The sequence below is a fragment of the Anguilla rostrata genome, chromosome 3 (assembly GCF_018555375.3).
Source record: "Anguilla rostrata isolate EN2019 chromosome 3, ASM1855537v3, whole genome shotgun sequence".
Classification (NCBI taxonomy): domain Eukaryota; kingdom Metazoa; phylum Chordata; class Actinopteri; order Anguilliformes; family Anguillidae; genus Anguilla; species Anguilla rostrata.
Genome location: NC_057935.1, coordinates 10,937,530 through 10,961,691, shown reverse-complemented (window position 1 = coordinate 10,961,691; position 24,162 = coordinate 10,937,530). Strand labels below are relative to the sequence as shown.

Sequence of the window (24,162 nt, the reverse complement as noted above, 5' to 3'; positions counted from 1 at the left end):
TATTCATTTAAAGCATCGTGTGTATCCAGAAAACCTTGAACGGTCAACACTGGAGGTATCAATGAAATGAAATCAAGTGTAAGTTCCCTTCAGAGATTCTGTGTCTCCAGAGATTCAAATAATATCACAACTGACATCTATGTGCCTCTCTTCACAGGCCAGCTGTTCAACAATGCACAAAACAGTCACGAACACAACTTCAGACCAAGCACTGAATGCAGGATTAGGGGTCGGATTAAGTGAAATATTTGACTTTATTGCTGATGTGGCATGAGTCGAGATCAAAGCGGGTGACATCAGCGAGTGTCGTTTATTGTAAAGTTTCAGGAGCGTATTTTCATCAACCGATTCATTTTTTTTTTTAAACGGGGGGGTTTAAAAAAACAAAAAAATAAAAACCAAACACAGAAAACTGTACAAACGATGTTCAAACCATGACTCAAACCTGTCCTAGCACTGGGAGCTGTCAGAGGGGGGCCTCCAGGGGCATTGTGGGACAGAAGAGAGCACTGGAGGAGCAGTCTCTGCACCCCTGTCGGGTGCTGTTGGAGGGGGGCGGGGCGGTCAGTGTTTGCTCTTCTTCGACTTTTTGTGGGAGCGGTGTGGTGACCTTGAACTCGACCTCCAGGATCGCCTGCTCGGAGAAGGCGACCGGGACCGCTTGGACTTCTTCGGGGACTTTGATTTTGACCTTTTCAAAAAGACGGCAAGAGAAAGGGCAACAATTAATCTCACTACACGATAAAACATGAACTTGACAGATGAACAACTGACTTATGACAGGCGCTAATAAGGAACAGCTGGGAAATAAGACTAGAGGGTCCATCTTATGACAGTTACTGAACAGAAAATGTTAGGATAAACTGGAAAAGACCAACCCTAGAGGCAACTTATGTTTAGCACTCCAAAATCCTGAATCCTGTTTTATGAATTTTTTGTCATTTAATTTAATTCATATTAAATTCATATAAACGCAAAGTCTATACATTGTACCAACTGCTTATTTCAGAAACACTGCCTCTTGTGTGAAATGCACTATCCTAAATCAGCAGCCTCTCCAAGATTTTGTGCCCCCCTTGGGACAAAATCAAATAATTACTGGTTTCAGAAGCCACCTCGCATTAAACACCAGGTACAAATCAATATCCAGCAGAATCATTACTCTGGATTTCCTTTTGGACAATGTAGGCATAGCTGCTGTGTAAGATTATCTGTCTGTAGCTCTGGAAGGTTATCTGTCTAATTGAACCTTCTATTGTCACAAAACAAATTGTTGTTTGTTAGGTAAATACGACACAAAGTGATTATAAATGGGCCTCTGTGCCTTGGCGTTATCGCATTTCCATACTCCTCAGTGTAACACTGATGTTCTCCACTACTGTTTGTCACTGGCAGCCTCAGCCAAACGGGTTTTAATGTAATGCAAATATAATGAAACACAATTTTAACGACCTCAAACAAAGAGCAGCAAGCACAGCATGTCCCCAAGAACCAGTCAGACCCTGTTCAGTGTTGCCAACTCTTGTGAGCCAAAAGAGCCACTAAAAGTGAGCCCAAAATGTGCCCAAAGCAAGCCCAAAATGAGCCCTAAGGGTTATCGGCGGACTTGGCAACGCTGCGCGGCTCTCTGGGCCGGCGGCGCGGCGTTAGCGGGGCCTTACGTGGCGGGGGAGCTGCTCCGGTATCGGTCCGTGCGCTCCCGGCTTCGCTCCTCCTCGCCGTCCTTGCTCCGCCCCCGATTGCGCTCCCGGTCCTGGCTCTGCTCCTTGCTCCTCTTCCGGTCCTTGTCCTTCCCTTTGCTCCGCTCCTCCACCTTCTCCTTCTTCTCCTCCTTCTTGGCCCGGTCTTTAGACTTGGGCGCGGACTTCTCCCGCTTCTCCTGATCCTCCTTGTCAAACTCCTGGTGTCGGAAAAGTGGGATTAATCACGCGGGTAACGGAACAGAAAGCAGAGTCAGAGCAATGTGCCGTCTGGCTGCACAGTGCACTGCTGAATCAGGCTACTGTAATTCCACCATTTTACCACTGCTTATCTGCAGCTGCAGATGATGAAGCTGAAACACAGAAGCATTGGGGGGAGGGGAATGAGGGGGGCTCAATATTACAACTAGCTGGGGTTACATACTCGTAATGAATTTACAAGCTCTTAAATATTTTAAACGCTAACGTAACCAGCCAGATAACTAGTCACCTGCAGGAGCTAGAGCATATAACATTACATAGCTTATTAGCATTAGCTGGCTTCCCAGAGAAACTGTTAGCTGTACAAACAGATATTGCAATAAAAAACAGACTAAAACCCATAAGACAAGCTCACCTTCTGTAAAAGCTTGTTTCTGTAGTGTTCCACTTGCTGCTGCACACTCTTTCCAGGCTTCCGTGGCCTTTTCCCCGACTCCAGCTCATCTTGGAATTTCATGACCTTTAACTGTTACAGGCACACAAGAGGGTTACAGTAATGAGGGGCTGTAAGCGTGCTGTTTTACTACCAAACACACCTGATGTAACTGGTGCAATTCAGCTGATGGAAGAGGATGACGTGCACCTAGAGTATTTGTTTTTTAGCTGTGGCTTGTACAAACAAGCCAGGGATTGTGGACATTGTGAAAAGGAGCGTTGAAACAGAAACTGAGTTAATCACTAGCCTATATGGGGTAGTCTGTGTAGGCAATATGCAGCCATATGGAATCGGCACTGCTCAGCATGTACAGTGACAAACCGAAGCTTTATGCTTGCCACTCTGAAATAACCCCATATGAGCAGCCATTACCAATCTGCTTCACATTAAGAGTTCATGATAATAATACATTATATTCATAAATGGGTAAGGAGCTGGTCTTGTAACCTAAAGGTCGCAGGTTCGATTCCCGGGTAGGACACCGCCGTTGAACCCTTGAGCAAGGTACTTAACCTGCATTGCTTCAGTAAACATCCAGCTGTATAAATGGAAGCAATGTAAATGCTATGTAAAGTAGCTCTGGATAAGAGCATCTGCTAAATGACTGTAATGTAATGTAATGTAAGCTAAAGCACAGTCCTGCTGAACTTACAGGAGTCCTGTAAAAGTGGACAGGGTATCTGATGCGCTCTTGCGATCCCACACGTCGCTAAGGAGGCTGTTAGAGCAGACTGACCTCCAGCTCTCGGAGCTTTATCCTCTTGCTCTCCGACAGCTCGAAGTTCCTCACGGAGCTTTTGAACTCGGCCCCGTCGAACTTGGAGGGGCTGGAGGAGTCGTCGTCGCTGCTGTCCTCCTCCGAGTCCCGCTCGCCGTCCTTGGGGTCGGCGCTGCGGAGGGACGCCACACACCTCAGCAAGGAGAGCGCGACGGTGGACGCTTAAAAAACGCTCCTTACCCCCGGGAGAAAGCCCTTACCCGACATTCATGTTGTCTTCTGAGTCCTGGTCTTCAAGTGCATCCCATTTCGATTCAGTGTTTGCTGAAGGATCAAAGCACATAAAAGAGGAGGCTGTAAATGAGCCAGGAGGTGTTAATTAGTGAGGAAACATTAATGAGTCTGATACAATGCCACTCGTGATTTCAGAGAACTCCGCTCAGAACTGCACATTGACAGACACATTCATCCTGCGTTGAAGCGATTTCAGTTTACTGTGACACTGAAGAGAGCCTCATTATAGATAAAGACAGACTCATTTTTCATATTCAAACCCACTGAAGGCCGGGTTAAATACGTTTCCTAAGCAGTTTGGCCTCAATGACAAATACAAGTTAGTGCTCCTCTCTCCTCAAGCGCCAGTTTAATTCTGTTTCAAACTCAACTGCAACGGTTGCTTAAGTTATTTTTGGCCTGACAAGCGAAATAGTCTTACCCAGTTGGCAAATCTTGAAATGAGTCAAACGTTCACCGAATTGGCAATCTTTTTGTCTTATTAGTAAAAAAGCAATAGAAGTAAGATATTAAGTCAAAATTTAAGACTAAAATACTTGTTAAGTCGGACTTATTTTTTGGTTTTTGCATCAGTCAAGTGAAGATTCCAGTACTGACAGATACCTTGAGGCAGGACCTCTGCATCATCCACTCTCTCCCACTTTGACAGGGCCACCCGCGCGTGAGGAAGGCTTTTGTCTTTATCTGAATTTTCCTCCACTGCAGGGGGAGACAGAAACGGTTAATAATCTTGGTCTGGTGACGTGGATCTGTACCTGCTACTCAGAACAAAAACAATCGATTTGACTTGAAGGCAAGGCACAGAGAGGGACTCACAAGGCATTCCGTCGATATCGTCCAGCGTATCGCCAAGGGGAACCCCGTCGATGTCGTCCACGGGCACCCCGTCCAGAGAGGCGGGGTCCCAGGGGTGGCCGGCCAAGGGCGAGCCGTCCACGTTCTCCAGGGGTACCCCATCAACGTCCTCCAGGGGAGCCCCATCCAGATCTGGAGACTACAAACACCCAGAATCCTCAGCACAGACCACCCTGTCTGCTCACTCAACTCCGACCGCAAGCAATGGCTTCTGATTGGTTAACACACAGAATGCTACAGAACCGCGCTAACCGTGCGCTAACGGCTGTGAGGGGGAGGTGCTTACCTCAGGCCGCACGACCACCTCCTCGCCAGCTCTGACCAGGCCCAGGAAAATGTTCTGCAGCTGGATCAGGTAAGACTCGGGGTAGATGGCCCAATCTTCCCAGGCCCGAAAGCACGACATGATCTTTTGCTGGTAACATGAAACGAAGAGGGAAAGGGAAGTTAGTGTCCTTATTCTGAGACTAACCGCTGAATCTAACAATGACAGCGGTTTCTAAGTAGTGCAGGAACTAAAGTTACTCACCTTGAACTGCTCAGCTTGAAGTCTCGCCTGAACGTTCCGATACGCCTCGCTAATGTCTCCAAATATCTGGGGCAGCTTCGTTTCAAAGCTGACGGAAGAAAAAGGATTTTTGCATTTTAATGAGTCTATTTGACACTAGCAGGAATGTTAAAGAGTACTGCAAAAAAAAAAAAACATTCTTACTATTTTCGGTAGTAGGATGCATTGGCAACTTTGGCACTTGAGTTGTACAAGATATCAGACACCAAATACAATCTTGCAATCTGTCAGGAAAAAGAACAAGAGAACACAAATGCTTAATGCTTAGGAGAAACCATGACAGCACAAATAAACAGATCCTGTAGGGTTATAGCATTCACTACAGTGTTGCCCCTGTCATTAAATGGGTATGGAGGCCCACTGAATGGGGTCACCACTTTCCAATTTTAAAAAATGCACTCACCCACCAATTTTTGGTATGTTCAGTTTTTTAAAGAATGGGACTTGTCAGATAAAAACAGCACCAAGCAAAAACCAGGGCACCCACTCAAATTGCACTTATATTGTCCACTGAAAAGTAAATGATAAGTGTATGATTTAGGCATTTTTTTGGAGTATATGGCTAGTTTTGGAAGGTGGAAATACATTTTTCGCTGCATTACTTTCAAAATGTATTACTTTGAAAATCTCACACACTACTCTCCAGTAATGAGCAATTTTTGATCAGGAAATTAAATGTACAACCCAGTGAGCTGTTCAATTTTTTTAGCACTATCAGCACACTGATATTGCAAGCCTACATGACATCAAGATAGTGACAGGTGCACTTTCATGCTGTGCAGGTTTAAAAAAAAAAAATAATAATAATTTTTAGCCAGTTTTCCCAGACTTTTCAAGGACAGTGGGATATTTTCTTTGGATATTAGAGGGATATTTCGTTTGTTGGGATATTAGTGGGATACATTTTTCATGACCAGGATGTGAACATTTTCTCGTTATTTGAAGTGAAGCTCTGCTGGCAGATGAATGTGCACTCCGGGGCGTCTCCACAGACCTTCTTCTGCAGCGGAGTCTGCAGGAGGGACAGGGACTCGCGGCAGCCCACACCTGCCCTGCCCCCACACACCATGGCGCCGCCACTGCCCCTCCAGGCAGACACCAGTGAGGGTCCCAGCGTCCTCCTGCGGGTCAGCGCCCAGCACCACAGACAGTCACCCACAGCCTGATCACAGTGCAACCAGCAACACAAAAACAACAACACAGCAGCACAGACACACACACACACAGACACACACACACACACACACACACACACAGACAGACAAACACACAGACACACAGTGTGAATGAACAGGTTAAGGAGTACGTTCCAGCATGACTGGACTTCAGAGGAACTGTATACAGTAGGCACAGGCTGTTCTACTGTACACAACCCACACCACCTTTCGTCAGACTGCTGGGCGTCTCTATCGCTCACAGACACAATCCCTGACTGACGCTTACTCTGCCTTCAGCTGGCCTTTCTTCAGCTCTTCCTCCTCCTCCTCCTCCTCTTCGCGGCTGTCCTCGGCTCCGTGCAGGTAGGGGTTCAGCAGGGGCGGCCGCCAGATGGAGCCCCCCCGGAACATTCTAAAGTCTGACGTCCTCCACTCATTGGGGGATTCGCCCTGAGACAAGAGGAAGGGAGAGAGTGCAGGGGTTACCGCCAGTGTGATATTGGAGGACTTCATAACTTTTGTGTTACTGCTAGTGTGATGCTGGAGGACTTCCTATCTTTGTGTATTACCGATACTGTGATGCAGGAGGACTTTACACGCACACCACTGGTTGATTTACACAGGGTATTTCCTTCATGACCATGACATATTTAGGTTAGCATTTCTTTGTGTTTGGGGGAAGTACTGCTAACCACACTGTCGTTTATATCTGGTGTCACATGTATCTAAGGTATACTCAACTTCAACTAGAAATACAGATATCTGCAGTTTATTCACCCATCCTCCCATGGAGCTTTTCCCAACTACACCTTCAGACCATGTAAACTATTACAATGTCCAATGTATGAAATGAAAGCTGAAGCATGGAAACAAAGCCAGAAGAAGACAGCAGGTACCTGTAGAATGGAGTACAGTTTCCACCGGTAGTAAACGTGCGCTTGACTCTTGTTATCAAACAGGAACCTGAAACCATTTCATTACAAAAAAAAAAAATTGAGCGACAGGCATTTGAAATGGGACAAGCTTATGTAAGAACAGCGAATTAACTGCCGGGGCTTTCCGGAAATCCGTGCCCTCACCTGAAGTCCGGGTTATTCTTCTCGTTGCTCATGATGATGGCTTCGAACATGGGCCCCTCGCGCACCACAAACTCTATCATCCTGTGGATGAGCCCTAAGAGGTTTCTGCGGAAGAAGAGGGAGACGTCATTCCCCGGCCTCCTCCGCGCCACGCCCACCGGCCCTGCGCCATCTTCCTCTTCACACCCCCCGTCTACTCTCACTGCCAGTCCTATGGAGGGCTACGCGGCACGTAGGGGAAAACACACACGTCTGGCGCTGGAAGTGGAGAGACAGCCTTTCACTCAGAGCAGAGGTCAGGGCAACAGGAGGCCATGCAGCGTTTGCTAAACACAGTGAAGACGCCTAGCCCTCATTTCCCTTCCCAGACAAAACTTCACTTATGGATGGGCCATAGAAATCTACTGCTTCTGTAAAGGCAGGGCATTATTACTACTATCAGCTACTACAGGCTTGAGTCTGAACTGAAATCATTAGGCCTCCAACAACTGGCTGCTAGAGACATACACCCCCGCCCCCCCTCCCGCCTCAAACCCCACCACCCAAAAGAACACATCAGGCCCAACAGTGAGGCCTGACACTTAAAGCAACCACAACATAAAATTAGTATGTTTCTCTCTGCTAAAACTGTACAGGCATGAACCAGTCCTTGGTGGCGTTTTGGTGAACAAAACATTGTCAGCTCAATGAGGTCTAATGTACCAGCATTTATCCGTCTGCTACAGCATAAGCCTGTTCTGCATAAGCCCTTGAGGACATGAGTGCTGCTGGCCTGGTGCTCTTCCTCAGTGTCTAACAGCCTAACAGGGCGAGAGGTGTGACTGGAGTCACCCTTCACTCTAAGCACAATGGCGGAAAAAGGCCTTTCAGAAAGAAAACTGGGCTCTCAACTGTAGCGAAGTCCCCAATTCTCTGAGCAAAGGTGCATTTCCAAACAGACTTTTAAAAGCTTACAACTAGCCTTGCTCTTGGGTAGCATCAAGGCATGCGCATACAAAAATAAAGGGGGATATTAATTTGTAGATGACTCAAAGCAATGTGAAATAAGGGAGAAAAAATAAACCAAACTTCCCATAAATGCTAGGCAGACAAAATGGCTTCTTTCTCGGCACCGTTTTTAGTGACATTGCTCGTAGGACTGGGGCACTTCTCTCTCTTCACACATGTAACCCAAACACTTCTGTCCTCTGAAACTGAGCTGTAACAATGGCGGGTCAGTCGTAGTAGCAGTAGTAGTAAGAATGGATAGAGAGTGTACCTTTCTGTCGGGATAACCACTTTGACTACGGCTTCGGACAGAGTCTGTACGTGAAGTCAAATCAAATAGTGAAGATATGAAGAAAGTGAGTATTTACAGGTGAAAAAACTGCAGGCTATATACAGCATTGCAAATGATCAGAATTGTAGTAACAGTTGTTATATAATAGTGAAATATATTCACTAATTAAATACACTTATTTTGGGGAAAAAACTGTCATTTTGAATCAGTAGTTATAATAGCCCCCCAACAAGTAAAATTTCCATAAGAGAAATGATTAAAAATACACTGAAGTAACTCATGGCTCCAATAACACTAGTAAGATACTACATCATATCTCATTGATATCTCATTCTCCACTACCCTCTTGAGAAAAAAAACTAAGAACTGATCAAACAAAGAGAGAGCAGTGAACCAGAGAGCCTTGTCCTGTAAAATCAGTGTGTTACCTTTTCGAACTCCTCCTTGGACCTGTTCAAGGGCTTGGTGAAGTCGTTGCGGAACCTCTCTCGAGGCTGAGCGTTGAACGGCAAGCCCGACGGCGGCGGGGGCGTGGACGTTTTTAGCACGCCTATGGGCGTGTACAGCGGCTGGGGCGGGATGCGGACCGCTTTGCCCCACCCCAGCTTCATTTCGAAGCCCATAACCGTTTTGCCTGCAACGAAAGCAGGCTCTCATGCAACCCACCACAATTTAAAGAACCTGGGCCCCGTTTCATGAAGCATGGTTACCGGGTTAGCTGGATAACGGCACTGAGTAAAACCCGGAACCCTCCCAAATCTGGAACATGGACTGAAATAACGAGCTGTTCCAGGTTTTACTCGCAGCGCAGTTATCCAGCCAACTCAGTCATCCTGCTTTGTGAAATACCCCCCTGTACTATGCATCAATAACACTAAAATTACATTAAACTTTTAGTAATATAAGCATTCTGAATTTGTTATAGCAGTTCCATACATCGACAGTGTCTGAGTGTCTTCGAAATGGACATATCGAAATGCAGATGAACAGAAAGAATCTAAATCAAAGAGGACGGCGTGCCACGCAGAGGATTCTCTCGCGTACCGTCGAGCGCCGCCAAAGCTCTTTCTGCGTCTTTGCGAGTCATGAAGGCCACGAAGCCGCGGTTTGTGACCCTGGTGCGCTCGTCGTCCGTTCGCGGCCACATGATCTTCACGCTGGCCAGGGGTCCGTACTTCCCAAACTCTTTACACAGCATTTCCTCGTTCATCTAGGAGGAAAGGCAGAGCAATGCCATTTTATCACCTTCTACCCAACGCCTTCTATTTTTCCTTCACAATGATGTTGACGCATCTCTCTTACCTTTGGGTTAATGCATCCAATATAGAGGTTGGTTGTCGTGGGCATGCCAGGGTCATCATCGAACACTGGAAGAGGCAAGAATCTTTACATTAGACACACACATTTCTGTTTGTATAGCCCATTGACAATATAAAATATAAATAATAAATTATGCATGGCCACGATGTGCACAGATACAACAGTCAGCAGTCAATCCCTGATACTCACTCTTTCTCCAGGGAGATTACGCACTTAAAACACAGAGTGTACTCGAAAGGGGTAAGTAAAGTCAGTAGAATTTAAATGGCACCGGCTGCATGCTGTACAAACAAAAAAATGACGTGCAATTATCTGAAATGCACTCACAGGGATATTTGCATAATAAACTAAGCCGGATAAGAACCTGGGGCAACTCGCTATCCCACTCCACTGAGCCAGTGATGAACACTGGCACTGCTAACATGCAGGAGCAACATCACCGTACTTCATCTGCAGCGTTAAAAAAGAGGCTCAACACTAACATGGAAAACGGTCACAACGAGCACGCTGTAAAAGTTTGCGATGCTGGATCGTTCGCCGTGCACATTTACGCAGTTACAGCGTTCTGACCCCAGGCCGTCCGTCTCACTGTCCGGTCAATTCGTTTCCGCGGTCAGGCCGCGGCCGAGACTTACGCGAGCGGCGGGACGGGGGGAGGTCCAGGTCCGTGAAGCCCCCGGGGTCGTTCTTCTTCCGCTTGTATCTCTCCTCCCGTTCCTCCTGTATCCTGAACACGGTGAGCACAGGAGCGTTAGCCTCCGTTCCAGCACCAAACCCAGCCCCTTCCCCTAGCATGGCGCTGAACTCTTCTCAAATGAAACTCACTGCTTTAGCTCCTCTTTAAACAGTTCAAGGTTGCTCTTCTTCTTCTCTTCGGTCTTCTTTTTAGCGACCTGTACAGCAGAAAGTTGATTTATATCATAACAAAACATTTTACCAACACATGGCCCCCCCATTAGAGTGCAAGAGCGGCTCCGCCATGTTCACTGTGTGTCAGGCGTTTGGTGAAAGCTGGCGAGGCCCACGCACAGATTTCCTTTCCTGCGCCGGCACGGACGAGGCATTCTGAGGCGGTGATGAAAATTTGGTGGCAGGTCGGTAGAGTTTGGTTTTCTTCACCTCCGCGGCCTCTTCCTCTGTTAAAGAGACGGACGACAAGGCCACTGAACGTGATAGCCGCAGCGGCGATATTTTTAAAAAAATTCCGATTCACAGACTCAACGGCGGCCCTGACCTTTAGTAGCGTTCACAATACCGCCACGCACAAACGTCTTCACGCCGCTCTTCTCGTTGCCGTCGAAAGACGCTAAAAACTCCTCAAAAACCTCCGCCGCCTTCTCTTCTTCCTGTCAAACACACACAAATTGACATCTGATGTTCCAATATTACATAACCTTCACTCCTATGACATACTCACTTACCCAATGCAGTTTACTAATGCAACGTGGCATTTTACAGATTATCCACAAAACGCAGGATACTCAATGAAGCAATTCAGGCTAAGTAGTTTTCTAAAAAGGTACAGCGGGCCCACAGCCAGAAATGAACACGTATTGTGTTTTACCATAATGGCACAATGTAGGCCAACCAAACTGCCATGGCTGAAAAAACCATGTCTGCCAGGGGATTTAACAATGAGCAATGACAACCTGAAAGTACTCTTACAAGAACTAAATTCTGTCCTGACTTCTTTAATGCAAAAATGTGTCGTTATGCCACAAACAGTACTTCATAACCAAGGACAGATATAACCAGGTCACTCCAGCAAACCACAGACCAAAAACCTTTTTATTCTTTCTTTTGCATTATTTTTACAGTCAATTCTTTTTTTTTTAGCAATCAGAATGCCATTAGCCACATGGGATAAGCCTTTTTTCATTGAGTTTGAAGTACTAAAGGGAAACTGCGTGGTGCTAAACAAAAAGGGCTCAGCTGGGATTTGAATATGAAAGGAAGCACCGGCCGCATGCGTCTGGTGAGAACGACAAATCCGGCCGCCACAAGTGCACACTCACTTAGCAGGTTTCATTTGCATGCGCTGTGCATATGTGCAAAGTGTGTTGGATCCTTTTCCTTTTTTGCAGTTGATGTAGGTTGGTTTACCTTGGTCTTCCAGTATACACACAGATAAATAAAGAGTGTATATGTGGTGTGTATAGGTTTGCATACAGCTTTGCTTTGTGTTCCGGTATAGATTTGTGCATGTGCGTTTAATCTTGTGCTTTCAGTTTTTGGAGGTCATTCAGGACCTGACCACCAAAACTACAGACAGGACCATCAGCACTGATTTACTGGGTACTTAGTTTTATAGTGCGCTAGAATTCAGTAGAGTGCAATTCAGGAAAAATCCATTATGTTACAGCTTACGGGTTTGCATTTTATTTTTTAATCAAATGAATCGCTGTGTAATCTTCCCCAATTACAACGATACGTTCAAATAGAGTTCAAGACAAGCCACCGTTTCCAACTGAATTACAGGCAACAAAACTCAAAGGTGCAGAAAATGCAGGGCCCATCAATTAACCTATCCAAATGCACAATACAAATATAGTATCCTAGTTATAAAATCATGAGCAAATTACCGCTGGGTTTTATTTTGCGTGACTAAAATCGGACCCATTTATACCCATGCTGAACAGTGCAGTTTTCTGTCCTAAGGCAGCGCATTATGCAGGCCTCTTGTGGAAATTCCTTTGAAAAGAATGTACCATATAGGCTATACAGCCATACCTCAAAGCCAGCTACAGCTTTATATAGGCTACTTAGGGTCATTGTGACTTAGTCAAGCAGCCCTGCGAGTCACTAGCCTGTCTAGAAAAGGCCAGTACTCACTCACTCAAGTTTTGGGCTTCCATGCTATTTCCATGCAATGCTTTCCCCAATACAGTCAAAAAAACGACTCATAGCCTACATGTAAAAACAAATATATGTGAATTATTATACATATTTGTGATTTCATGCAGTGCATTGCATGTACACAATCTTATTTTAGTACTCTACATGTGCATGAATGGCCACTTATCTATTTAGATATGTGCACAAAAACAATTACAATATTGCGAGAGAAAAAAATGCATTAAAACATTTGCTGAGCACAGAATGCAAGCCGCAATTACAGCTGGAGGACTTCCCTCAAACCGCACTCCTTTCTGAAATCAGAGCCATACAGCACATATCAGTGTATGGAGTATGAAGATAAAGGAAGTACATGTGGTAACACCTTCAGCCATTTCCTTCAAATATAAACTTTATTTATAACTTACAAGGGTGTCCATGTTTAAGTCAAAGTAATGGCTCTGATGAAAATGCTAGGAACACGGCCAAGAAGCAGATTTAATCTAGAAAAAATAAATGATCCCACCTAGCTACCGTGTTGGCTACATTATTAACAAAGACTGATTGCAATTTGCAATTTTAATCTGCCAAAAATGTGCTTACACAAATACGAAATTAAATACGTTGAGATTTAACTGGGAGTGAGAATTATTTCTGGCTCAAATGCTTCCAATTTCCAAACCCTCTAGACACAGTATCCAAACATTGCTGACAAGGGCTGTCAACAACTGTTCTCTACTGACTGGTGGTTTGATCATACTTCTTCTGTTGGATCGGAGAGCTCTCTTTGACACCGTGAAACCATAAAATTCTCCTAAATCGCATGAACTTCCTCTTACCCAACATTCACATTAGGCATGCAAGAGCACTGGAAGTGACTGTCTTTCAATAGAGGCACACACAATCAGAAGACTCTCCGTCTACAGAACTTGGTGAAATCCAGATGGTGGTGGAAAACAAATGAGGTAATAGTGTGGAGATTCCACAGAAGCTTCCCCAAAATGAATGACACCATCTAGTCCGTCATGAAGCAAAATCCAATGTGTCTAGATTAAGCACTTTACTATGCTGAAATTGAAATGGTTCGTTTTTCCGATCTAGTTTACCCCATAATCTAAATATTAGCTAGTGAATCATAGTGTTGTCTAGCAAGACAGCTTCTCTGGTTTTATCTAGCTTACAGGTATGTTTACCTAAGCGACCCAGCTTTATCTTGCTAGAGAACTCAGAGAACTACCAAGCTGGCTAGCCAACAAAAAACTAGCCAAGTCATTAGCTTGCAGGCTAATTGTCAATAGCTGGAACTATGCATTCTTAAGCAAATATGATTTTCATTAATAATGGATATTACAATGGCAGGCTGACGGTCTGCCCACTGAGAAATGTGCAAGAGGCTGGACATACCAAAAAAGGCCTCCAAAATGGCACTTGACCCGACCTGCACTCTCCCCACCGTTAGGCACAGTATGCAATATCTGCTTATGGCTTCACAGCAGTTAGACATTCCTGCTGCTGGGCTTGACTCCTTCAGGGCATATCTCTAAAGCAGGCAACACTGTGTGTCACCTGGCGATTCCAAGAAACTTTAAGTGCCCTTCTTACCCTTCATGCAAGAAGTCCCACAAGGCTTAGTGCAAGGCCTCCACTTGCAGGTCTACTGTATATATAGCCCATTGTATTTATGTCTTCAGTACACTATAGTCTAGTTCTCACTCCTGGGTCTGGTACAATCATCCTTGCAGGTATAAGTGTAAATAAGCACCACTGATTTCTCTGCCTTCAGTTGTCATAACTATCTGAAGTGTCTCGAAAATGTGGAAAGGTCCTATATAAGTACAGAAAAACTACTATCAGAACGGGCACCAAACTTTGTAATGTGAGGTAAAGCAAGGCTTTTTTGTTTTTTGTCTTTGCTTCAACAGTTTTGTATTCTCAAGCTGTCACTGCAAATAGCTTCCAAAACGAGAGCATCGTTTAGACAGACACAACACTCTGTCTAGACCTTTCCAATTCTACAGAAGTCAAAAGAAGCAAGCAACCGTAAAAACAAGGAAACAGCAAGGTTTGTACAGCGAGTATATTCTTCATCATACCATTACTTTCTCCAGGGAACTTCAGCTGCAGGTTAAGTGAGCGAGGTGCAACTGAAAAGCTGCAGCATTAAAGCAATAATAAATTCTGGGATGCATGGAGCAACAAGTGAACAAATGTGCCTTGAAGTGTGTCTGTCTTGGTTCAAATGAAACAGCACTTAACTCAATCACTTGCAAGTAAAAGACTTAAAAGTGATCTACTTCAGACAAGTTACACCAAGGTAATTTCTGTATGACTGGTCTCTAAAATTACCTTTTTCTTCAGCTCCTCTTGTTCTTTCTTGGTTAGTGTCCTCTTCGTAGCAATGTGTTTCCCTTTTTTGTCTGCCATGTTCCCACTACAAATTAAAACACCTTAGTTTTAAAAAAAAGCTTTGATTTAAAAAAAACTAACTTGCCATTGCTCGCTCTGTGTTTTTGTTCCATTATACGTCTAGGAAGCTATGGATGGGGGCGTAGCGAACACGTGGAACGAGTTAGCAGGGGAAGGCATTTGTTAACTTTAGCTTTCATATAAACTAGCCACTTCATAACGAAATGCATGACCTCTAGATACCTAGCATGGTGCACTCAGCATGCATGAAAACAACTGTTTGTGAACTAGGTTAGCCATTTCTGTAAATGGCAATAGCTGGCTAGCTACAGATACGGGCCTAACAAAAAACACAGTAGCGTTGGATTGTGGTTTTAGTTGCTTTAAGGTAACTATCATTAATCCAACAGTGGCATATCGCTAGTTACCAGTTGGCCGATCACATAATGATTAAATTAGAAATGCAGCTGTACTGCTAGTATACTATACGGATAGTAACAGTTATCTTATGACAAAGTGTTTATCTATCTGGCTTTCATAGTTTCCCACCGATTAGCAACAGCATGTGCTCCTATATAACCAAGTCTGTGCAGATATATAGCCAAAAAATATACAGATACGTCAAACTAGCATAGTACGTAGCTAACTACAATAGCAAGCAATTGATTTTTCATCAATCGAGTTGATTTAACTGAGTCTAGCTAATGGAATCTTGTGATAGCCAAGATAACAATGTAGTCTAGCTGACGCGTTAGCAATACATGCAGCGCCACGAAACATTTCACAAACTATTACTATTTGAAGACATAACATAAATCAGTAAAATGAGACAGTATCTTGGTTTTACGTAACGAATAGTATCGTGCAGGGTTAATAAGCTAACACGGTAAACTAGCAGGCTAGCTATGTAGCTAGTTTTTTAACCTCGCCACTCATTGCTGGATAGCAAGAATGCTAACTAGCAGTCAAGCTAACCGTATTTCGGTAGCACTTTGCTACACTGTTATTGCTTAATAAAACGCACATAATATTCTATGGATGTTCTGCAATGTGCATTAATGACGACAGAATGGTATCGACTTACAGTTATGTTACCAAATGTCGAATAACACACAAGACGTTTGTTATTGATCCGCCATGTTGAGTTTACAGAATTGCATGAGCCCGTCCAGTCCCAGTTGAGGGAGGTACGCACCACCTGAAACTCTTCTTTCAATTGGCCCACAATAGACAACCGCTGTGTTGTCATGGGTTACCGTCGTGATGAAGCAGGGTTTGAGGTAGGTGTATTCTAGGGTAATTGTATGCTAACTCCTCAGATGGAAGCAGGCATTGTATGCATTTTACCATATCTATACTGATGTAGTTAACAAAAACGTTTTCTAATGTGCTATGTGTCATTTAACCAGAGACCCGCAGTTTCATCATCAAATCGACAAGTGCTGGAATTATGTAACACTTAAACAAAAAAGGGGGACTGCATATGTCACAGAATTTAGCCCCATAGTCCCTATGCCAGTGAGCCCATCGTGGCTGCTTCCTCCTCCAGTGGTGGATTTCGTAAGTATTGGAGTATACAGATAGATAGAGAGGGGACTGGTCCATCATGTAATTTATTTAAAAGCAGAATGGCTACGGATCAAAAGGCCCGAAACAGGTCGAACTGGGTCAGCCTTTGACCCGATAATAGGGTCAGAATTAGAAAGCGTGCTACAGATCACCTAGCTGTATCCACAACAGAGTTAATAGATATTATCTTTGAATTGCAGTGAGTGGAGGAAGTTTTGCCAGCCTGTGTAGTAATATGTTCTGATTCAGTGCAGTTTTAATGGACCGGGCTGAAGCGTTTCACAGCATGATAGCCAACCGCTTCCGAATCCTAGCACCCTCCCCCCTCATTTAACCAATGAAAACGCAGACGGTTGTAGAAGACAACTAATGAGAACACCAGTCTTAGGTGGTTCCTGGTACACCACGTATGTGAGAAAAAAATAGCGCCGAATGCTGCACCTCCGAGTCCGTCTGATTTTTTAGCCGATACAGATTCAACTAACTCTAAGTGCAACCTAATTTAATACATGTACAAGTTAAGGATTAATTCCAGGACGGTGATTTGTGTAACAGTTCTATCTTCATTGTTCAAATCCTAGGTATCTGACATAACTATGATTTAATAATAATTAGCAAATGGTTCCCACAATGCACTTGTTCCAAGCTTTCTCACACAGCAGTGACTTGAATAGTTTTTCTTTAATGGAACGGATAGACGCCGCCGAGGTTACTTTTGCCACGCCGTTTTGCAGACATAATTTCCATACCACTTTTAAGCAAAAATACACACACATCTCTACTATCTTCATCTCAATTCGTAATGCTACCGAGCGTGCGTGTTCTAGTAACAGTGACAGCCAACTATTATGGGATGCTGAATAAAAGGAAACCATTTTCATTAACCTTTCGAAGAGTTTTTTTTTTTTTTTTAAATGTTATTATCCCCCCATAATTCTAAGGCAGTGTTCTCGAACTCTATTACTTTCACTCCAGTAGTGATTGTTACATAACAGCATTAGAATGTTCAGTTAGGAACTCACACCTTAAAGGGTTAATACGACGGCATGTTAACGGCTAATCTATTGCAAACAAGATCGCCCTATATTATATAGGCTAAGTGAAAGAAATAATGCCTACATTAAAAAACGTGTCCTTAATTTTCACTCACTGTCTTTTTATAAAACCGAATAAATGTTGATTTCAAATATATATTCAGATTCTGAATGGATTCCACAATCTGTCTGCAATAAACCTTTAGACTAATTTCACCCCCAATCTGGTCACTATTCCCATTTGTCTGATTTACTTTGGGGAATAAAAGGACATAATGTTACATTCTCTGTACTATAAACATTGCAAATAAACTGCAAGGGTTTTCTTTCAACTATAGTCCATATCGGCATTTGTAGTTGTCCAATGACCATGATATGCACTTTTGTACGTCGCTTTGGATAAGCGTCTGCTAAATAAATGTAATGTAATCAGAACAAAACAACACCAAGACATGCAAATAATAACAGTTAATATTCAGATGTTTGCTTGCACATACAGTAGATAACACAAAAACCTAACATTTCTTCATACGTATTCAAAAGTCATAGTTTTCAGTTATGTGAGGCCTTCTGGTCCTGCCTACTAATTGCATGGGCTAGGCACTTTTCATTTAACTGTACAGAAAGTCTTGCCTTATGGACCAGGGAAAATATTTCATAGCTTGATGGGTGGCAGATGTCACACTATAAATTTAACATGCTTCATCAAGGCAAAGTTAAGCCAGACTGCACCAAGCCTAATGTGTGATACTCAAAGCTGCTGATGGCCTATTTATTTGATTAGGGCCTATTTCATTTGAGATGCTGCACGTCAATCTCTTTGCTGTGGAGATGAGTCTGTGCAGCAGTCTGGAAAAACAGGCACGGTGGTGGAAGTGCTGCTGTGCCTTCTGTGGCCCGGCGGGAAGGGGGGGGGGGGTCATGGCACTGGTCACTGCAGGGTGACCGTTCGGCCCCTCCCCCGTCCTCTCCACGGTCTGTATCCAGTGCCCCCTCTAATCTTCAGCCCGGTGAAGCGATCGTTTAGAGACACCCCTGTCTGGAACACAGAGGTGGCAAAAAGGTGAGGGATGGAGAAACCAGGTACAATTCAGCTGATGAAATCAAGTCCAGAAAAGTTGAATGTCCGTTTCAAGATTCATCAGAAAAAACGACCAAAGTCTTGCATTCAAAAATTTGACGAAGAACTTGCAGAGTTAAGAAAATAACAACATTTTGGTCATAAATGCACTGGTGAAGGTGCACATCTCCCAGTCCCAGTTGCCTCTTGTATCTGTACTGGCCCCCCAGTGGTAGAATGACCTTCTCACGGTGGTCAGGTCAGAAGAATCAGTTCAGAAGATAACTCAGCATATTTCTTGTGTTCTTTGTTAAGTTTCTGAGTGCGTCTTTGGTTGCTTTTTCTATGGGTTTATGTCAACTATCTAGATACTATCAAGTCAGTGGTTAGATACTATTTTGTCTGTAGGTAATCCGTGAGCTTTGTTGGGCTGAATGGCCTGTTTCCGTAATTATGTTATGTTATGTAACTAGATTGACAAAGAAGGCCTGAGTGCAGTTCTGACCTCTTACTTTTTAAATATTTCTAAATGTTTCAAAGTGGTGCCAAACATCACACCGACTATGAGGGCATAGACAGAATTAACCCAGTTACCCAAATCAATGAAATAAATATACAGTTATTTATTCTATATGAGAGGGCATGCAGTGGTGAAAGTGTCACCTGATTGGCTACAGCCTTGAAGTTGAATCTAAGAGGGATGCCTTTGGGTTGAGCAACTGCTTCAGCTCCTGCCTCAGGGGACATGTCTGTAACAGCAGACTGCTTGACCTTTGCCCTGAAGAAAATGCAAGGGGGCATCTAGGGTAGGGTGTAGGGTTCCCACAATGCTTTGCTAGCTGACGCACAGACTTCTTACAATCAATGTCATTCAATTGGTGTAACTCCAGGGTAACATTATGGGACTAATGAACTGTCCTGCAGTTTAGTGTATTACTCCAGATGCACACTTCACAAGTAAAAAATGTTGATTTGTAACATGGGTATCACACAATTTATATAATGCAGATAAATTATACAGAATAGAAAGGTTGACACATGGCTTTCCAGGGAACACAACATAATCTTATGAAAATGCATGTGCTGCTGCAGCAACTAGTTTCAACAAAAAAATCCAATGGAAGTACAACATAATCACTATGAACCTGGTGAAAATTACCTGTAGTTGTTTTGCAAATATCTGTGTTCCATGGATATCTTGAAACAAATAATGACTTTGTAAAGGCCATTTGAACAGAGTGGGTTCAGCCTGTAGTTTACTCACTGGGGATCTGGAGCCGTCTTGGTGTTAGGAACGGACACTGTCAAGATGGAACCAGAAGAGGGCGTCTTTCTCCAGCTTTTTGGCAGAAAGGCAGAAACTGGCAATTAGGTACCAGAACTCTTTCGATCGAGATCACAAATTTTTGTTTGATTACATGAAATGATATCATTAGCAAATGCACTTATCCGCTATGACTTACAAATTACAGTAAATTTAAAAGCGCATTAAAAGGTTATCAAAGAGGTTAAGGAAGCAGCTGAATGACATATACAATGATTAATAATCATAGAAACAGAGAAGCTGTACTGTTGGCATACATCTGTTAGTTTCCATCACAATTCCCTTACCTTCTTACTTTCTGGTACTTGCCAAATCTGTCATTCATTTTCCGAGCAAGAAACTTAAGAAAAGGGAAATCGAGATTGAGGATTGATATGGAGGAGTGGTTTCCAGCTGTTGGCTTATTCATGTTAAAAATGTTAAAAATGTACTATGGATCTTTTTCTGTCCCAATATCACTGAAGCATGTCTGGGCCAAACTGACTCAGCATACTTCTTTTTTGTGCTTAATAAAATGGTCATTACCCAATTCATTACAATCAACTTTGAGTATTGAGTATGAAATGATATTTAAAGGGAAAACATTGGCAGAACTTAACAAGCAAAGATTTGTATTCCTAAAATATGGGCATGTAGCGAGGTAACTGTTAACCAGTCTATTAGAATTATGCTGCACAGCATTTGTACGGAACCGGCTACCCTATGACAAGGAGTACGTGAAACCCAAATGCTTGGTGTTGTTTCTAAAATTGCTTATAGACCGTTAGCATTTTGGAGAAGTAAAACTGGTAAATGCAATTTCAGTTATTAGACATAAGATATGAAGTACTGGGTGTTTTAAGCCACTTGGAAAAATGTTTTTTTTTTAATTTAAGTTGTTTCTGAGCAGTTAATACTGTGACCATAATGCAAACGATCTTTAATCTGCAGTATAATGGGTTTATATTTGGCGGTGCCACACGTACCGTTCTGTTCAGGGTATATGGCCTTGTTGTCCCCTGTCCCTGATTCTGCCTGGTGTGTTGAAACTTTCTTCCTGCATATGGTTGAGGAGTCCTGTCACGACATCATGTGAAAACATGGTTCAGATATACTAGTGTCTTCGCATAGCATGGCCAAATGCACTTTACCAGACAGCATTAGCTTTAGCGCCATTTCTCTTTCAGATGCAATAATTAAACCACAGGATGTTAGAGTTGACCTGCAAACTTGGAGTTATGCATGGAGATCGTGAATTTCTTCTCAAAAGACAATGCTGGAAGAAATGGAGGCATGAACGTTATGTCACAAACAGGAAAATGTTCAGTTCCTGAAACGAACTCCTGAAAGACAAGGAACTTGGAAACCATGCCGAATAAAATATGGAAATGGTGGTATCTTTGTAAGACGGAAAATGAAAGAGAATCAAATGTGATTTACCACACTGATACATTCATTTATTCCATTGCTTCAAATTTTAATTAATGACACACAAAATCCTTTTAAAAAAAACTTCGTTTTCTTTCATTTCGGGGATATCAGAGTTGACTTACCTTCTCATAGGCCATACTGGATGCCTGTAGGGTTGATAGAACTTTCTGTTGAACCAGGGCTGGGTTTTCACTCTGGGATAGCTTAATTGTTCTGTGTCCTAAGCATGTTTACATTTAGAAAATGACAAGATGGCTTAAAGTTAAAACCTTCCTGTTGTCCTCAGGTCACAAAAGACCCTTTTCTGAGTTTCATGTTTTCTGCATGAATGTGATGACTTGACCTGGAGTGACCCTACCATTAGAAAAAAAATCAAACATTGCTATTTTTTTATATTATTATAGTAGAGGTACACCATCAGGGTAAAAAGATTGTCTTGCGTGTATTTTTTTTACCCTGCAGTTATGAAATCAATAACATAATCAAAGTTAAGTGTCACAAACCTATTACTGCAAATAAATAAATAATAAAAATAATCAATTATGATGTGTTTCGTAGCACAAATGAGTGGTGTAGACTGAATAAATAAAAATCTCTGGACTGTGAAGTAGGAAAACAGTTATTCACCGATTTTCTGATGAGTGACAGGTTGTTTCTACATGCAAAATAAATTTTGGGTATAAAATTCAATGTAGAGGCTTTATTGTGGTGGGGCGGTGAGGGCAGGTCACTTTTGACCCTGTGGACATGGGGTGGATACATAATACAAAGACTACACAAGGGTCAAAACCTTGTATTGAGCTTTATGCATTTTCAAGCTATCATAAACACCTTTGTATCCCATGGCTTCCTGTTTAGGGGGCTGACTCCATTTGTACTTGGTGGATCTCTTTTGAAATTGTTGGGCCTTTTCCTGTAGAAACCTTGTCTGTATGGCCCAATAAACCTAGGCCTGTATGGTCCTGTAAAGAAGAATCAGGGTAAAACACTCACATTAGTTTGACATATCGTATTACGATTACATTAATACACTTGATTAAGCCAGCAATATAAATGTTTAACCTGCTCTGTGACTTCTATAAGAGTAGTGTGACATGCAGTGGAGACAGTGAACGTGAATAAGAGACTGTGCTTGCTTCCTCTTAAAATCATTGAATGGCTATATATGCAAACACAAAGGCAAATAGGTCTTGGAGGAAAGGAGATGGAGCTGTGAGGAGCAGAAAGCAAGCACAAGCCTTTCCAGGGAGCCTAATGAGCGCGATCAGCAAAAGTGGAAAGAGAACCTAATCATGAGCCGAAATGGAGTCTTGCAGGCCAGAGTGATCTACAGCCTCATAACTGGAGAGGTCAAGAAGAATTAAGAGAGTACAGATTGCAGAGGAAAGCAAAGCAACAAAAACAGAGAAGTTAAAGATAGCAACTTTGGGTTTTGTTCACTGGGGGAGCTGGAAAAAAATAGAGGAGCAAATATACAGTAAGGGGAACTAAAACAAGCGGGCTATATATTCCAATATTCTGTATGGAAACGAATAACAGTCTTGTAAAAATGACTTACCCCTGCATTTCCTGTGTATGCTGACACACTGTACTGAGATTGTTGATTGGCTGATGGTCTCTTTACAGTTTATCCCTTACCTTGCTGGATTTGGTAGGCCCCCCGTTTGAAAGGAAAACGTTGCTGTCCTTCTCTGCCTAATTTTTTGAGGATGGAATATCTGTTTGTCATTCGCTTCTTTTTTGTCCTTTGGGCACCTGAGGTTGCTTTCTGTTCTTTTTTGTTGAGTTCAATAATTTCATCTGTTTGAAGGGGACACAAGTGTAAGGGGGTTGGAACACTTTGCTTCCACTTTGTCATATGTTGCAAATGTGTGTATTTCTGCTGTGTAATGGCTGAAGCAAAACATTTGTGCCCCCACCCACCCCAGCCCCCCTCCCCGACACGCGCGCACATACGCACACACACACGCCCCCGGTTATAATGTACAGTTAATTTTACTGTATCTACGTGTAAGCTTATACCTTAAACTATAACGAAATTGAATTATTTATCTTACTCTTGAAATACTTATCAGCTGGATTTAAATTGATTTGTAACTGTCATGCGCAGTACACAAAGCTATAGATTTATAAACAGATTTGGGCTGTTACCCAAAACGCGAACTCACTGTTGTTATACATAGGGTAATGGTAGTTGAGCAGGCCTACTGTACAATTTTTTTTTTTTACAAGCAATGACAATGATTTTTGATTACCAACCAAGTGTCATGTCAATCTTCTCTGAACTGCGGGACACCTCCATTTTCTCCGTATCCGCTACGGTGTCACCCATCGTCTTCTTGTGACAGGCAAAGCTTCAATGGGCGTTTTCTCTTGAATTCCTTCTAGCAACCAGCAGCTAATAGTAAGATATTTACAGGCTGTAGCTGATTTACTACAAAAACAAGCAAAATAATATTAACAATTAGCTACTAATATGTTAAATGGAGCTCTTTAAAAACTTTTGTTGCCTTGCTTGTCCTACAGCATGTCTGAACGTATAATACAGCTGCTTAGTTCTAAGCGGCTGTGCCTAGCTGTCATTGAAAAACGATATGCATTCGTCAAGCCACATAGCAGAGCCTAAAATAACTTATGTACTAACAACGAAAGACCTAACGCGGAGTCAGATTTTTTCTTACAGGGCCCAACTAAAAACTGAATTAATATATAGAAATAATATAAAGACTCATCTATTATATTAATATCTAAAAATATATATATATTGTAGCTATTATTACAGCACTCGGGCTAATATACAATGAAGAAACAATTTAAAAGGTCACACTTTCGTTAACATTTTTAATACTTCCAAAAG

The 24,162-nt window shown here is 42.8% G+C and overlaps 1 protein-coding gene and 1 pseudogene across 1 annotated transcript; both read right to left on the bottom strand.

Moving 5' to 3' along the window:
• Positions 1-235: 235 nt before the first annotated feature.
• LOC135250108 (U2 snRNP-associated SURP motif-containing protein-like) lies at positions 236-16,149 on the bottom strand (annotated as a pseudogene).
• Positions 16,150-17,964: 1,815 nt separating this feature from the next.
• Positions 17,965-23,878, bottom strand: LOC135250107 (UAP56-interacting factor-like). The gene is made up of 9 exons (XM_064326057.1): positions 23,565-23,878; positions 22,944-23,105; positions 22,137-22,267; positions 21,428-21,525; positions 20,861-20,951; positions 20,183-20,235; positions 19,836-19,910; positions 19,235-19,349; positions 17,965-18,550 (listed from the first exon to the last, which is right to left on the bottom strand). The coding sequence occupies exons 1-9, from the start codon at positions 23,635-23,637 to the stop codon at positions 18,443-18,445; spliced, it is 906 nt and encodes a 301-aa protein (XP_064182127.1). The 5' UTR covers positions 23,638-23,878; the 3' UTR covers positions 17,965-18,442.
• Positions 23,879-24,162: the final 284 nt, after the last annotated feature.